Source organism: Capricornis sumatraensis, chromosome 10 (genome assembly GCF_032405125.1).
Source record: "Capricornis sumatraensis isolate serow.1 chromosome 10, serow.2, whole genome shotgun sequence".
Taxonomy (NCBI): domain Eukaryota; kingdom Metazoa; phylum Chordata; class Mammalia; order Artiodactyla; family Bovidae; genus Capricornis; species Capricornis sumatraensis.
In genome coordinates this window covers 90666680-90681733 of record NC_091078.1, presented here as the reverse complement: position 1 = coordinate 90681733, position 15054 = coordinate 90666680, and the positions used below count along the sequence as shown (strand labels likewise).

The following is a 15054-nucleotide window of genomic DNA, read 5'->3' as shown; positions in this document are numbered from 1 at the left end:
TAAATGCTGTCAGAACACAGGGTGGAACTACTGATTTTTAAGAGGAATCAGAGGGTGACATGTGAATTGGGACTTCAAACATGACCAGGAGTTTCACATGAAATGAGGAGGAAACCAGCATTTAAGCAATGGGAAGAGTATGCGCAAATACAGAAAGATGGGAAAGGTTTAGAAAGCATAGGGAATAAGAAAAAATTCAGTAATGCAAGCAGGTAGAAAATGAGGAGGTGGAGGGGCTCTGTGTGTATGCTGGGCTTTAAAATATTTTAAATAAATATTTAAAATAAGACTTGAAAGCAACCCAGGATTAGAGAGTAAAGGACTTCATAAGCCAAGCATACAGCCTGCTATTTGGTCTAATGTGTGAGGAGGCAACAAGCACTTCTAGGCAGAGGGTACTGCCTCACTGATTTTATCTGGAGTAGAGGGGAGAGACAGACTGTGACTTTGTGGAGGCTACTGCAAATGACCCATGAGGACAACGGTACCTAGAATGGAGAGAAGAAATGAGAGAACGAAATGTGGTGGTTTAGACACATGACAGTTTTTATCTTAAAATAGGCAGACTTTATACCAGTTCCAAGACTAAATGCCAAGTAGATGCAAGGATGGGTGGAGTACAGTTGTGGTTACATTGGAAACACAAGGTAGGCATCCTTCTAAAACACAATCCTGTTCCCCACTGCCTTCATAATGAAAACATTTTTAACAGTTTTTATTATGTCACATAAGGGAGCATCCATGGATGGTTGTATCCACATGTCCTTTGTTCTTGAGATAATCTGGGCTCAAATCCAGAGTGACCTTGAGAAGTTTACAAATGACCTCACTAAGCCACAGTTTACTCATCTGCCTATGGTAAATTGTTACTCTCCTTCTTACAGCATTGTTGTGAAATGAAAAAAATACTTCAGATCACTGTTGTGTAGTGATAGACCCTGGCCCATGGAACATGCTGAATGAATGGCAGCAGAGTTTTCAAAGAAAGACACTGAGAATTATGTTTCCCCAAAATTATGTTAAAAATATAGAGTCTTTTAAAAGTCTAATGTACTTTTAATGGTCTTTTAGTTGTTGATGATATGATAAAATAACAATCTGTCAATAACACTTAAAATTTAGAAAAGAAAGCTATGTTATTCACTCTACCCAAACTCCTTCATTTTAGAGGACTGGACAACAGTAAAAAGTCTGTGAGAGATTAAAAGGTAAACCAAATAAACTGACAAACAACAGAGAAGAAATACTCCTCTCCCCAGCATCTATAAGAACTGAGAAGCCAACACAGATCCTTTCCACCAGGTATACAGATGAAGACCTTAAAGCTTCAAAGTTAAAGGTTTAAAAGTTAAAAAAAAAAAAAATTCTGTACTCTGTAGGAGGAAGGCCTTGCATTTTGATGGCATGATATCTACCTTGACCTAAAACAATGATGAGGGAGAAATGATTCCATAGAATGATTACTGCCTGGACAAGGGAACTAATTCACGAGTTTGAATTCTTAGTCTTTGTTATGTGCTGCCAACCCTCCCACTTGTCTGAGACAAGATCAAGGGAGACGCAGATATTGTGCTGCAGAGAGGGCCATCTCTCTATCAGAGAGCTCTTTTGTTTTCCAAAAGGAACATCATCATATATCACAAAAAAGGACTTTGTTTCTTCGCAGCTTTTATGCTGCTGGGATTCTCTGATCTTACTGTGTGGGGCCATGAAACACTATCCTAAGAATGATTCCTGGAAGAGGCAGAAAACCCCCCTGGAAATACATCTTTCCTCTTGGCTGCTTCCCCAGAATTCCCCACCAGGAACTGTCTTAAGCAGGCAGGAGGATGGATGGTCTGAGGTCTTCCCCATTTCTGCCGTCCATGTTTCTTGAAACCTGTCCAGAGCTGATGACCGTCTCCCAACTACAAAGCTGCTGTTGCCTCTATGGCGGTGTACTCACCAAGCTGCCTCAAACTCACTTCAAAAAAAGGAATCCCACATTCCTGCTCAAGAGAGAGTGAAGACTCAGACCAGCAGCTCAAAAAAGGCTGCTGGAACTGCCAAAACAAACAACTTCTCAACTTCCATTATAAGAGGTTTTCATCAATGCTTGGAATCCTTTGTATTACAGAAATAGCTTTCCATCCCCAAAGAAGCACATTAAAGAGTGGTCCCTATAGTACCAGGAGTTCCTGGGCCAAACCAATTTATCCTAACACAAAAAGTCTTACTGCAAAATAGGACACACTGATTGATTCTGGGTTCTGGAATCAGAACAGCTGAGTTCAAATCCTGGCTCCACTAATAGCTGTGTGAGAGAAGGCAAGTTTCTTAACTTCTCTGAGCCTTGCTGTCCTCAGTTCACAAATGAGACTAATGATTTCACAAATGGCATCTACTGTTGGAGTTTCTATAAAGAAAATGTTAGATAAACCTTGGAGAATGCACAGCACCGTGCCTAGCACCAAATAAGTAGTCAACTGTCTTTTCTTATTTCTGCTGCTACAGCAGCAACAGGTACCACAGACTGCCTGAGCAAAGTATCTGTCACCACATGTTTACTTTCTTCCTACTATGATAGTAGCTAGGTTTCACCTGCTTGTTTTTCCTGTCTTGTTGGCTCTTGTTAAACTATATAGGCTGCTGATTTGTGTGTTTTATCTGCTTGTTTTATTAATTAACCTTGCATCTCTCAAACCTGTTACCGCCTCCTAACCTCTATGGCCACCACCTTGTTTCAGTGCTATGGTTTCCTTTAGCTTGGGCTACTGCCTACCCTTCCAGAACAGAGTTGTTACAGAATTAATCATTCTAGAAGATACACCTGACTATGCTCTTCTCAGGCTCACAAAGTCCAAAGCCTTCAGCTAACCATTCAAGGTTTTCCCTGTCCACGGAAACCCTTATTGTTCACTTCCTCCTCTACTCCAGAGCCTAAGTTATAGAAACCCACTCTCAGGCATTGTACCGCCCGCCTCTTCTGTCTTTGCTCATGCTCCTCACCTAGTTCTTTATCTGATAAAAATCTTTTCCATTTTTCTGTTCCAGTACAAATACTATCATGTTCATAGAAATTTCCCCTACTCATTACTCTTCTGAATGCCCAAGACACTCATATAGAATTTGCCATACTCTTCCATGTGTAATGCCTCAACTCTCTGGTTCCAGATTTTTCATTCTGACATGCCTACTGGACAGGCCTACCTAGCTATCAGAAAACATCTCAAACACAGCCTGGACAAAAATTCTGTGTTCTTCTCCTGACATAGTTTCCACACTTGTCCCTACATCCTGCAACCATCTCAATCATGTAGGTAAGTCTCACTGAACCAAGGGAAAGCTGAGAAATGAATCTTCCTAAGAAGAAGAAGAAGAAAAAAATGATATTCTGCCTGTATCTCACAGACCAGGAGAGCAGGGTATGGGAAAGCCAGCTGAGCTCCAAGTGACTCTCCACACAGGGCTGCTTTACTGTCCTGTATCGCAAGGGTTCGCTAACCTCGCACTACCCTGTTGACTTGGTTTCCCCTCTATGTGAGCCTCAGTGACTCACATTCCTTTCTGCATTCCTTTTCCATAGCTTCTGGTTAATCATAATTTCTACCTCCTCATAACTTCAGATCTTTACAACTCACATTATTCATTCATTCTATAAATATTTATTAAGTGTCTACTATTTTACAGGCATTATATGAATTAAGACAGGTCCTTTCCAGATGGAAGTTCCACTCTAGACTAAAAGACAAACGCTGAACAAGAATTAAGACCGTGCCTCATGTTCTACTGGGAAGTCACAAGAATCTGTAGGAGACAAAGCTAACCTGGACTGGGCTAGCTCCAGTTAAAGGCAAACAGAGGAAGTGATATTTAAACTTCACTTGACCTAGAAAGAAATAAAGTTATATCCATACTTTATACCTTAGAGTAAGATAAATTCCAGATGGTCTGAAGACTAAATATAGAAAATCAAACCGTAAAAATACCAAAGAATTCACAGGACAATTGTTCGTATACTCTTGTGTGGAAGAGTTTTTTAACTATGACAGAAAATTCAAAAGACATTAAATAAAATACTGAATACATTTGACTATCTCAAAATGTTCTTGACATTTCTGTATAACAACAACAACAACAACAACAAAAAGACAAAGTAGCCGGGGGAGCATTTAAAATTCAAATTATAGACAAATGAGTCATTTTTGTAATATACAAAGAGTTTCTGCAAATAAATAAAAGGCCAACAAGCAAATATGAAAAATTATTAACATACTTAAAGGTAAACAACTTCACAGGTAATAAGATAAAAGCAAATGAAAAATACACCTAAATGCCATGGTTCACCTTCCATACCGACAGAGATCAAAAAGCTTACAAACCACATGGCATAGACAGAGTTAATGTAAGGGGAGGAAACAAAAATCTTACATACTGCTCATAGGACTAAATGGTTTAGTTTCTGTAGAAGGCAACCAGCAAAATGTAGCAAAACTAGAAATGCAGTGTCCTTACAATTTCACATCTATATCTTTATCCTACAGATATATTCCTACATATACAAATATAGGAAATTAAGTCTACTCAGTTATTAATCATAGCAGTCTGCATGAAAGGGAAAGACTTGAAACAATCTATAAGTCCTTTAGGAGGAGACAGGTACAATGGAACTGTATATAGAGGTAAAAAGGAACAGAAAGCTTTTATGTATGAATATGAGAAGATCTTTAAAGATATTTTGTTTAAAATAAAGGAAATTTATGTGCAGAATAGGTATATCATGACACGTACATAAATATACTACAAATCCTATCTATTGGCTTCCATCTCTCTAGATGCTACTTTCAAAAACTCTTTCAGTTAGACCTCCAACAAAGCAGACATACCATTACTACTTGATGAAAGTGCATAAGTTAATAAATAAAGAAAATAAATGGACGAAGGAACACAGTTGGGCACTTGGCCTGTCCTCTGAACTAAGTATCTGTACTTTTATGCATGGATATTAAAAGGATTTGGCCAAATTCTGGCTATCTAGTTTTCTAGTTTAAGAAAAACCTAATGTAAGACAACTTTATGTAAGACAAACATGCACTGAGTCAATTAACTTATAAGTGTGTGTGTGTGTGTGTATACACACACATAGATGCATTACTTTTCAATAAGCATGACATTTTCTAGTTCACGTCTTCATATCTCTCAGGAATAAAGCATTCAGTAGTTAGAAGAATGATGGTGTTTTTAACCTTTCCCTCAGAATCTCTCAGTGGCTAATGGGAGAAAAAAGTCTACAATCTTTATTCCAGCAACTCAGTTATTTCCAACTAGGTAAACAAAGGAAGCTGCCTTGACAGGATCATCTACTTCTCTCTTGCACAAACTCCCTGTTACGCTCAGCAGGATAGCCTTCAACATATCCATAACCATGACAACCACGACCATCACCACTTAATGAACATCTACTCTGTGCCAGACTATGCTCCACACTGAACATGCATCTTGACCGTAAGCTCATGAGAGGAGCTGTAATACAACTGTTCCCATTTTACAGACACGGGGATAAGCTTAAAGACATGAGGACTTGTGTCTGTCATTCCGCAGAAATGCCAATGTTGTTTCTTAGGTTCGAGTTTATTTAATTTTCTATATGTAATATTCTGACAACAAATATCAGTTTGAATAACCTGGATTATGAGTGAAATGCTAACATAAAGTAATAGCAGGTCTGGGATAGCTAACACATGTAAAATCGAAGAGTAGTGCTTTTTTATCTGCTCAAGAATCCCTAAAAAGCCCCTACTTTGCATGTTTAACTAGCAGAAGAGCACCCACACTCACCAAAGTGATAGGACACCTATGTGCCAATTGCCCAGTGAGTGTTTCTCACCAAGGCCCACTCATCACAGGTTATCAGAAGATTCTCCAGCTATTCATTATTATACCAACTCATTCTCTCCACAGTAATTATCTGTGAGCAACATATCATGCTGTTCTTGGAACCATCAAACTGACATATGATTAAATAGCAGAGGACTCTGAAGTTAAATTTAAAACCACTCTCTTACACTTCAACTCACACATCATGTCGAGATCTGTCCAGCCATGGGAATATTCCAGTTGACCAATACCAAAAACCAGAGAGAGACTATTTCCTTACTTCACTTTCCCATCTGAGAAAGGTGGTGATTACATTCTCAAAACTTTCTAAACAGATTTTTCTAGGACAGGAAATAAAATTTTGGAAAGCAATTCTCTGTATGAAGTTCTGCCCTTATCCCACATTAAAATGTCTCAAGTTACTTATATTCACATCACATCTTCCCAGTCATGTGTGGGGTCTTACAGTTTTTCAATACGCTGTGCGAATCATACATTTTCAGCTTTCCTTGAAAAAATTATTGTAAAGCCTAATTTATTGTATACTCAGCTGTATATGCCAATAATGACAACACTTATATTAACAATGCTACCAATTGGAAAAAATGGAAGAAAAAAATCAATGGGCAAATTGGAGTTAAAACCTAAGTCTCACTGTTCCTGGGCTGAAAAAGAGGAAAAAGAGATTCTTCAATGGGAAATTAGTTTCCATTTTCCCATTTTCCCCACCTACTTGATAGTTTCCCAAGTTTTTCTACAGAAAATGGTTCTATGTAGCCCACCTTTTGCAAGAGCTGTGATTTAGGAAAAAGAACTTTTTTCCATCTCCATTAAATAGTTGCATCCCTAGAAAAAAGAAGAGGTGGCATGAATACACAGAAGAACTGTACAAAAAAGATCTTCATGACCCAGATAATCATGATGATGTGATCACCAATCTAGAGCCAGACATCTTGGAATGTGAAGTCAAGTGGGCCTTAGAAAGCATCACTACGAACAAAGCTAGTGGAGGTGATGGAATTCCAGGTGAGCTGTTTCAAATCCTGAAAGATGATGCTCTGAAAGTGCTGCACTCAATATGCCAGCAAATTTGGAAAACTCACCAGTGGCCACAGGACTGGAAAAGGTCAGTTTTCATTTCAATCCCAAAGAAAGGCAATGCCAAAGAATGCTCAAACTACTGCACAACTGCGCTCATCTCACATGCTAGTAAAGTAATGCTCAAAATTCTCCAAGCCAGGCTTCAGCAATACGTGAACCGTGAACTTCCTGATGTTCAAGCTGGTTTTAGAAAAGGCAGAGGAACCAGAGATCAAATTGCCAACATCCGCTGGATCATGGAAAAAGCAGGAGAGTTCCAGAAACACATCTATTTCTGCTTTATTAACCATGCCAAAGCCTTTGACTGTGTGGATCACAATAAACTGTGGAAAATTCTGAGAGAAATGGGAATACCAGACCACCTAACCTGCTTCTTGAGAAATCTGTATGCAGGTCAGGAAGCAACAGTTAGAACTGGACATGGAACAACAGACTGGTTCCAAATAGGAAAAGGAGGACGTCAAGGCTGGATATTGTCACCCTGCTTATTTAACTTCTATGCAGAGTATATCATGAGAAACGCTGGACTGGAAGAAGCACAAGCTGGAATCAAGATTGCCGGGAGAAATATCAATAACCTCAGATATGCAGATGACACCACCCTTATGGCAGAAAGTGAAGAGGAACTAAAAAGCCTCTTGATGAAAGTGAAAGTGGAGAGTGAAAAAGTTGGCTTACAGCTCAACATTCAGAAAACGAAGATCCTGGCATCTGGTCCTATCACTTCATGGGAAATAGATGGGGAAACAGTGGAAACAGTGTCAGACTTTATTTTAGGGGGCTCCAAAATCACTGCAGATGGTGACTGCAGCCATGAAATTAAAAGATGCTTACTCCTTGGAAGAAAAGTTATGACCAACCTAGACAGCATATTCAAAAGCAGAGACATTACTTTGCTGACTAAGGTCCATCTAGTCAAGGCTATGGTTTTTCCAGTAGTCATGTATGGATGTGAGAGTTGGACTGTGAAGAAGGCTGAGCGCCGAAGAATGGATGCTTTTGAACTGTGGTGTTGGAGAAGACTCTTGAGAGTCCCTTGGACTGCAAGGAGATCCAACCAGTCCATCCTGAAGGAGATTAGCCCTGGGATTTCTTTGGAAGGAATGATGCAAAAGCTGAAGCTCCAGTACTTTGGCCACCTCATGCAAAGAGTTGACTCATTGCAAAAGATTCTGATGCTGGGAGCGATTGGGGGCAAGAGGAGAAGGGGGTGACCGAGGATGAGATGGCTGGATGGCATCACGGACTCGATGGACATGAGTCTGAGTGAACTCTGGGAGATGGTGATGGACAGGGAGTCCTGGCGTGCTGCGATTCATGGGGTCGCAAAGAGTCGGACACGACTGAGCGACCGAACTGAACAGAAAAACCAGCCAATTTCTGCCTTACTATTCTATTCTACTTTTCATGTTTATTTAATATTATATAAACAAAGAGTGGCTCTAGTGTTAAATGACCCACCTGCCAATGCAGGAGACATAAGAGACACATGTTCGATCACTGGGTCTAGAAGATTCCCTGGAGAAGGAAATAGCAACCCTATTCCAGTATTCTTGCCTGGAGAATCCCATGCACAGAGAAGCCTGGCAGGCTACACAGTCCATGGGGTTTACAAAGAGCTGGAAATGACTGAAGCAACAGCATGATGACAATTCTATTATATTTTTAATATTATAAATGATTTTTAACTATATAGTATTAATTAAATTTAGACTGACATATATTAAAATCATTAAAATTACCTAAAGCCTTTGTTAGATATATCAATGACAAAATAGTTTCTTCAGAGGAACACACTCAGTACCCACTCATTTTTACACAGGTTCCCCCAAAACATAGGCTTCACATAAATGTGACATTACACAGTGTGAAAAGTCCAAGCACCTTTACCCAATATGGAAGAAAGCTCCAGTCACTAGGTGGATAGGTTTCTCTACAGCTCACGCTGGTATTGTGGGTAATGAAGTGACAGAATTCACATTTCATAAGAAAAGCCATATAAAGGAAACAAGATATTATTTTTCTAGAAAGTGATTTATAATAATACTGAGAAACCATTTTTCTAAAATTCCTTCCCCTTCTCAACATTTACAGAAAAGGCTAACAGATCTTGAGAGATTTACTATTTGCTGATATTCATCCATATGGTAGCACCAACCAAAAGCCAGGAGCAGGGGGAGGAAAAGGGAAAAGAAAAGATTTTGAAAAAATATAAATGAATCGTTACCTCTACCAACTTGACATGTCTTATTCAGGGGCCAGGAATTAATAGGCCTACCCAGGACTCTCTCTTGATTTTCCTGCTGTCATTGTTTTAACAGATTTGCAAGTTGAGAATGGTTTTACTCATTTCGAGGAACCTCGGAAACACCCTGCACTATAAAATATTCACATTACAATGCAAATTGCTTTCCTTCCATCCTATTCACTATTCTGGAAGGTACAGATGGAGTGTCACAGCAAGAACTTAAGCAGAAGTTAAACAGTAAAAATAATACAGAGTTTAAAGCCCTAGTTCTACAAATTGGAGCTGGCTCAGCAAAACATTAGCCATGGCAAGTCCCACCAAGGCCAGTTCAGAAAGGTGCAAGAACCAATCCCTGGCTACCTCTCAAAGGTTCAAAACCATTTCTAAATATAGATCCCACTTTATGTTTGCAGGAGCTGTAAATCAGAGAAAACAACTTTTTTCCATCCTCAATAAAATATTTGCACCCCAAGCAAAATCTACTGATTTCTGGCTCTCTACCAGTTCTGCTTGGGCATAAAATTTTCTGACACTTCACCAGAAATGTCAGCAATAGTATAAGGCAGCTTTAAAGAGGGAAATGATTTTCTGACCTGTGGATAACCTCCTCAACGCCAACAGGAAAAGGAATTTTTAAAAACACCTGAAACCTAGTTTTTCCAGTTATTAGTATAAATGGCACAAACTATTTTTCTTAGTGGCCAAATCCTTCCTTATAGGAAGTACTGGTCTTTGAATTCAGTGAGGGGAGGGAGTCATGCTATATCCTTGACACCCAGCACAGACCCTTGCATGGAGAAGGATTTTTAATGAATAGTCCAGAAAGGAGGGGGGTGGGGAGGAAAAGAGGAAGGGGGAGAAAAGGAATATGGAGGGAGTGGAGAGGGAACAAAGGAAGGAGGGATGAAGGGAAGGAGAGAATGAGGTAAGTTCAGAAAGAGATCTTTTCTCTCCCCTTTTACTTGTGTCTTTATTTTTCTTGAAATTTCAAGCATCTTATTTGATGATACTGGTACCACTCATCTTTTCTTAGAGCTTCCTGCTGAAGCTAGACATGATATCCAGGGCAGTCAACTCAATCTCCAGAAAAAGCTGACCAGCAAGTCTCTGTAAGGACCATGTAAAGGGTAGAAGAAGTGAGACAAAGTTAATGGAAGTTCCTTTCTTCAACAGACACGCAGTCAACAACATTCAGGAGTATGAACTGCCACCTCCAGTGTGTGGCACAGCGTCACATGCAGCTGGAGACTCATGCAGTGCCAGAGGAGGCCACTGTCTGCTGGGAGACACAGTGTAATGATTAACTACCCTAATTCAAGCTAGGATATGACACAGGTCAAGGAAAAAGGGTTCGATAAAGCTCTGAAGAGATCAAGACAGGGAGAAACTGCCTCTGCCGGAGGCACCTGGGGAGGAGATGAGAGTTCAGGTTGCCCTGCCAGGGCAGGATCTGTGCACAAGGAACCAGCTCAGGACAGGGAATGTGGGGAGGACGGGGAGGGAGGGCATGAATCTCAGGATGAAGGAAAAGGCTGGCTGCATAACAGACAACAGTCCCCCCAAAATGCCTCAAGGGATACAATCTACGAACACGGCATTTGGGAAATCATGGATTAAACACAGTTGCACAAGTTTACTTCCTACTGGCCTCTCACAGTCTTTATTATGCAACTGGAGAAGAGGCAAAAAAAAAAATTTTTTTTAAGTAAATCTGAAAGGATTAGTTTTTGGAGAGGAACCCCAATACCATTGCTTACTAGCTATATTAACTTTAGCATAATATTTACATTTTATGAACTTCAGTTTCTTTTTCTCTAATATGGAAGAAATGACAGTTGTTATGAGAAGTAAATACTACTCAAAAATGACTAACTCAGTACTGGCATTTAGTTCGTGTTCAGTTATTACTGCTGCTGCTATTTCTGTTATTCCTACTACTAATATCAAGGTGCAATGTGAATATAAAAATGAAGAATGTAATACATAGCATTTCTTAAACAGTTTGGTCAGTTTTTCATCAGGTATTCTTTGAAATGCCAGGCCAGCATGTAGTGCCCTGCCTAGCACACAGGAGGTATTTATTCTGTCTTTGTGGAGGTAACGGGTCCAAGAATTGACCCTAGCAAAGAGCAAACTGCAGGATTCTCTGGGCAAGGTATTTTTCATTATTACTTTGGGCCACAGGCCTCTGAGGTCCAGGAGTAGCGAACTTCATCTTTTGCAAGAAGAAGGAAGAGTTGAGAGTACTGTTTTCAACTCTGGGGAAACATCACAAAGAGTTTATTTTGGTAGAAGTGTTTGAAGAGATTGTAACAACCCGCCTGCTGCCAGGTGCCAGCCATCAGCTCGAGCCTGCTTGTCAGGGAGATGCACAAGGCCCCTCAACAACAGCCCCTCCATCAGACATGTGTGTGAGAATCCCAGAAAACCCACTCCAAAAACAGCTATTTCCTCCCTAAGAGGGGATACAGAGTCACAAACAATAAAGCAGCTGACCTAGCATCCACAGCAAACTGGAGACTGGGAAAGGCCAGGAGAGGCCTGCACTTTCTGGTTTGACTTTGCTGATTCTCTGGAAGGATTCTGGACTGAATCCCTAAGGATACTTTTCCTCTTTTTGGTGAACTGCTGCATACATTTACCTAGATAATCTCGGCTCTCATAAGTCACAGGCTAATCTCACAAACAGTTCCTAGAAATGAGCACACATCACATAAACCCACCCCTGAGTACAAAGCAGGATCTTGCTAAACCTCTCTAGCTTCCCACTGGTTTGTGGGTAAAGAGGTTCTTGAAAGAAGTGGAGTTTTCCGGAGCAAGACCCTAAATAGGTTTAGAATATGACATTTGCATTTTACCAAACTGTATACTTAACGTCTACCTGAATCTAAGCATGAGAATCTACACAGAGTTTGAAAAAGAAATGAGACCACTTTTAAAAAATAGATGGACTCAGCCATACATGTATCCATTCTTTCCGAAATAAATTTTTTTTAAACTTCCAAAAAAAAAAAAAAAAATAGATGGAAGGGAGACTTTCTCATAGAGTCCATAGCAAGACCCAAAAGTTAGTGATGTTTTCAAACTTTGGATTGGGGGATAAAGAGCCACAGGGCAGACTACATACTTTTACAGTAAGAAAATCAGATATTTATAAAATATATATGATAAATGTATACACATATATATGTAATATGTACAAACACAAAAATGTGGTATCTCAACTGTGCACTATATAAAGAAAGCACCAAGGCCAGAGATCCTGTATTCAATTGTTACATTTCATTTTGTCTTAACTGATAAACTTGGAAGGGGTTGGACAAAAAGCAAAGTTAACTCTGAAAACTTGTCAAAGCTCAGAAAATTTCGAGGACTCCACAGACTGGTTTCCAGAAAAGCGGGGCTGCCCAAGCCTTCCTACACTAAAAATATAACTACAGACTGTTCACAGTGATTGTTTATTTTCTCCGCTGTGTTCACTGGGGCAGGAGGTTAAATGATATTGAAATGATCGGAATCTTGTGGTGACCACTGTAGCTCTCCCACTGCAGTGTCGAGCTGGCCTGCACATTTTATCAAACCCAATCGGCACACCCTTGTCTAGAGAACCCCTAATACCCACAAACTCTCCAAGCCCTAAACCTGCATCCCATTTTCTGAGAGTCTGAGTTCATATTCATTCGCTACACAAAAGGAAAAGAAAACTAAATACTGCACAATACAGTTCCTGCACATAAAAGACACAGTAAAACGCCTATGGACAGCATCTGAAGGCTGGGAACCTGAGGTGTGAGAATGAAAGGGGTCCCTGGTCTCAAGGGTTTAAATATCAACAGGTGCAGATTAGGGGTAGCTAAAGGAAGGCAAAGGAAAGAAAACAAAAAAGACAGGCAAGGAGAAAAGCTTAAAGGTTCTTTAATGAGCAAATCCAAAACTTGGAGGAAGGGTTTGGATGCCATGGAGCCAAGGCCCTCCTTCCCTACTCTCATTACTATGCCTGTTTCTGCACACAGGGGCACCAACAAGTGAATTGAGAGCAGTTCTCTAGGGCCATGCCTTTAATCTCTGTTTAGATCTTTGTTTTGGGAACTACTAAGAACGGGCTTCCTTCACTGTGATGAAGTTCAAGGCAGTTCCTGTGGGACACCCAGTGTGGTATGTGGGATGGCAGACCAGTGGTTTCAGTTTCAAGGACTATGAGCCTCACCACTGAGTTTGGAGCAGGCAATGGGTGGTGGGTAGAGAGAACTGGTGTGTGGGTAGGAGGCCTGGTTTTGGAATTATTCACTACTGGCTTAGGTGATGAGCAGAGGACAGAATACAAGGGTGCATATCCCAAATACTGGAAAGAAAATAATATAGCTTCTTTTTTCAAAGGCAAGCTTTATGATTCTTAATTTGAATCTCTTTTTTAAAGTCCAGGTAGCCCAGATCATACAATGAGCATCTTGTAGCATATTCATTGATTGAATGATAAAGAAACCACGGGATATTATTATGTATCATTGAAAGGAAAAGTTTTGCTGGACTTAAGAACCAGTTATTGACTTGAGCCCCCTATGTTAGAGAAAGCAAACCCGGGATGTATTTTCAAACAAAATGTCCACTTTGCTTCTTAATACTGGGGTGCACACAGTCAACAATGAATCTAGTTTTACATTTGGCTCCATATGCTATGACCTAGGTAATTAAAGTATATCTTATGGCTAATAAAAATGAAGTTAAAAAGTTTATAACCAAAACAATGACAGGAAATAACATGTGTGTACAATATGTTACTAACACACTGACAAATTTCAAAAGTGACTTTAAAAAAGTATTATCAATCTTTCAAAACACAGTGATTTATTAAGCGAAAAGTCTGAATGGTTTGCACTATTAAATTTAGCTTTTAAGTTGCTGCGTCATGAGCAAATCTTTTGTTCTCCTAGGTTAAATTTAGCATCCTGCATTTGATTTTTCCACTGCTCCACAGTTTAACATCATGTAGCTAATTTTCTGAGCTGCACAGGAGAAATGCACTTGAGAGGTTTCACAATGATTTCTTTCACTGATTTTATAATCCAGGAAGAGAAAGTATCAAATAATCCAATAGTGATCTATTTTCATCATCTTCTTTGCCTTTTCCCACCTATACAGTCTTCTCATAAAGTAAACATTCCTTAGGCATGAGATGAAATGGAAAAAAAAAAAAGTGGCTGCCAGAGGAAAACCATTTCAGAAATGTGTTTGTTAAACAAGTGCAAGCAATAAATTGAGCTTAGGAGAGAAAGGCGGTTAGAAGAAAAACTGAAAGTACTGACCTGAGAGTCAAGCTGATTGGAGCAAGGGTGAAAGCGGCAATTTGGAGGATAAGCAGAAAGGAAAAGGGATAGCAAAAGAGAATAAAAGGAAGGAAACGCATTAGTTTTAAACATACAGCCAACAGAAGTTACATTAGCAGGTTTCATAACCAAATGAAGGACAATAAGGCAACTTTGATATTACCACCCAAAAAGCCTGGCACACACTGTAAGCAATTATACTAATTATTACATGTAAGAAACCAGTCTGTTATTCACATAATCTCAAGCACTGATGTGAACTAGAGGTGTATTCCAGCAATCCAGTGGCACAATCTGCCCTTTTCTGGATGAATATTTATAGAAAAAGTTCCTTTCTGCGTGTGTGTAAAATTTTATTATTTAATAAACTGAAATAGAAACTACTAAGGTATTACAAAAGTGGTAAGCACTTATGTCAGAAAGATTTTACTAGAACCAGTAAGTTGGAAGACTATATCCTATGAGATATTTTTCCTTCACTGTTAAAAATCAAATGGACCTGAGCAATCTGGCTTTCTATTTAAA

General features: G+C 39.6%; 1 protein-coding gene across 1 annotated transcript in view; it reads right to left on the bottom strand.

The window, feature by feature from the left end:
- ERC2 (ELKS/RAB6-interacting/CAST family member 2) overlaps nt 1-15054 on the bottom strand; it is a 773878-nt gene that overhangs the window by 285978 nt on the left and 472846 nt on the right. Inside the window, exon 12 of the mRNA XM_068983117.1 lies at nt 14509-14520. Coding sequence (XP_068839218.1) covers nt 14509-14520 — 12 coding nt within the window. The remainder of the gene's footprint in view (nt 1-14508; nt 14521-15054) is intronic.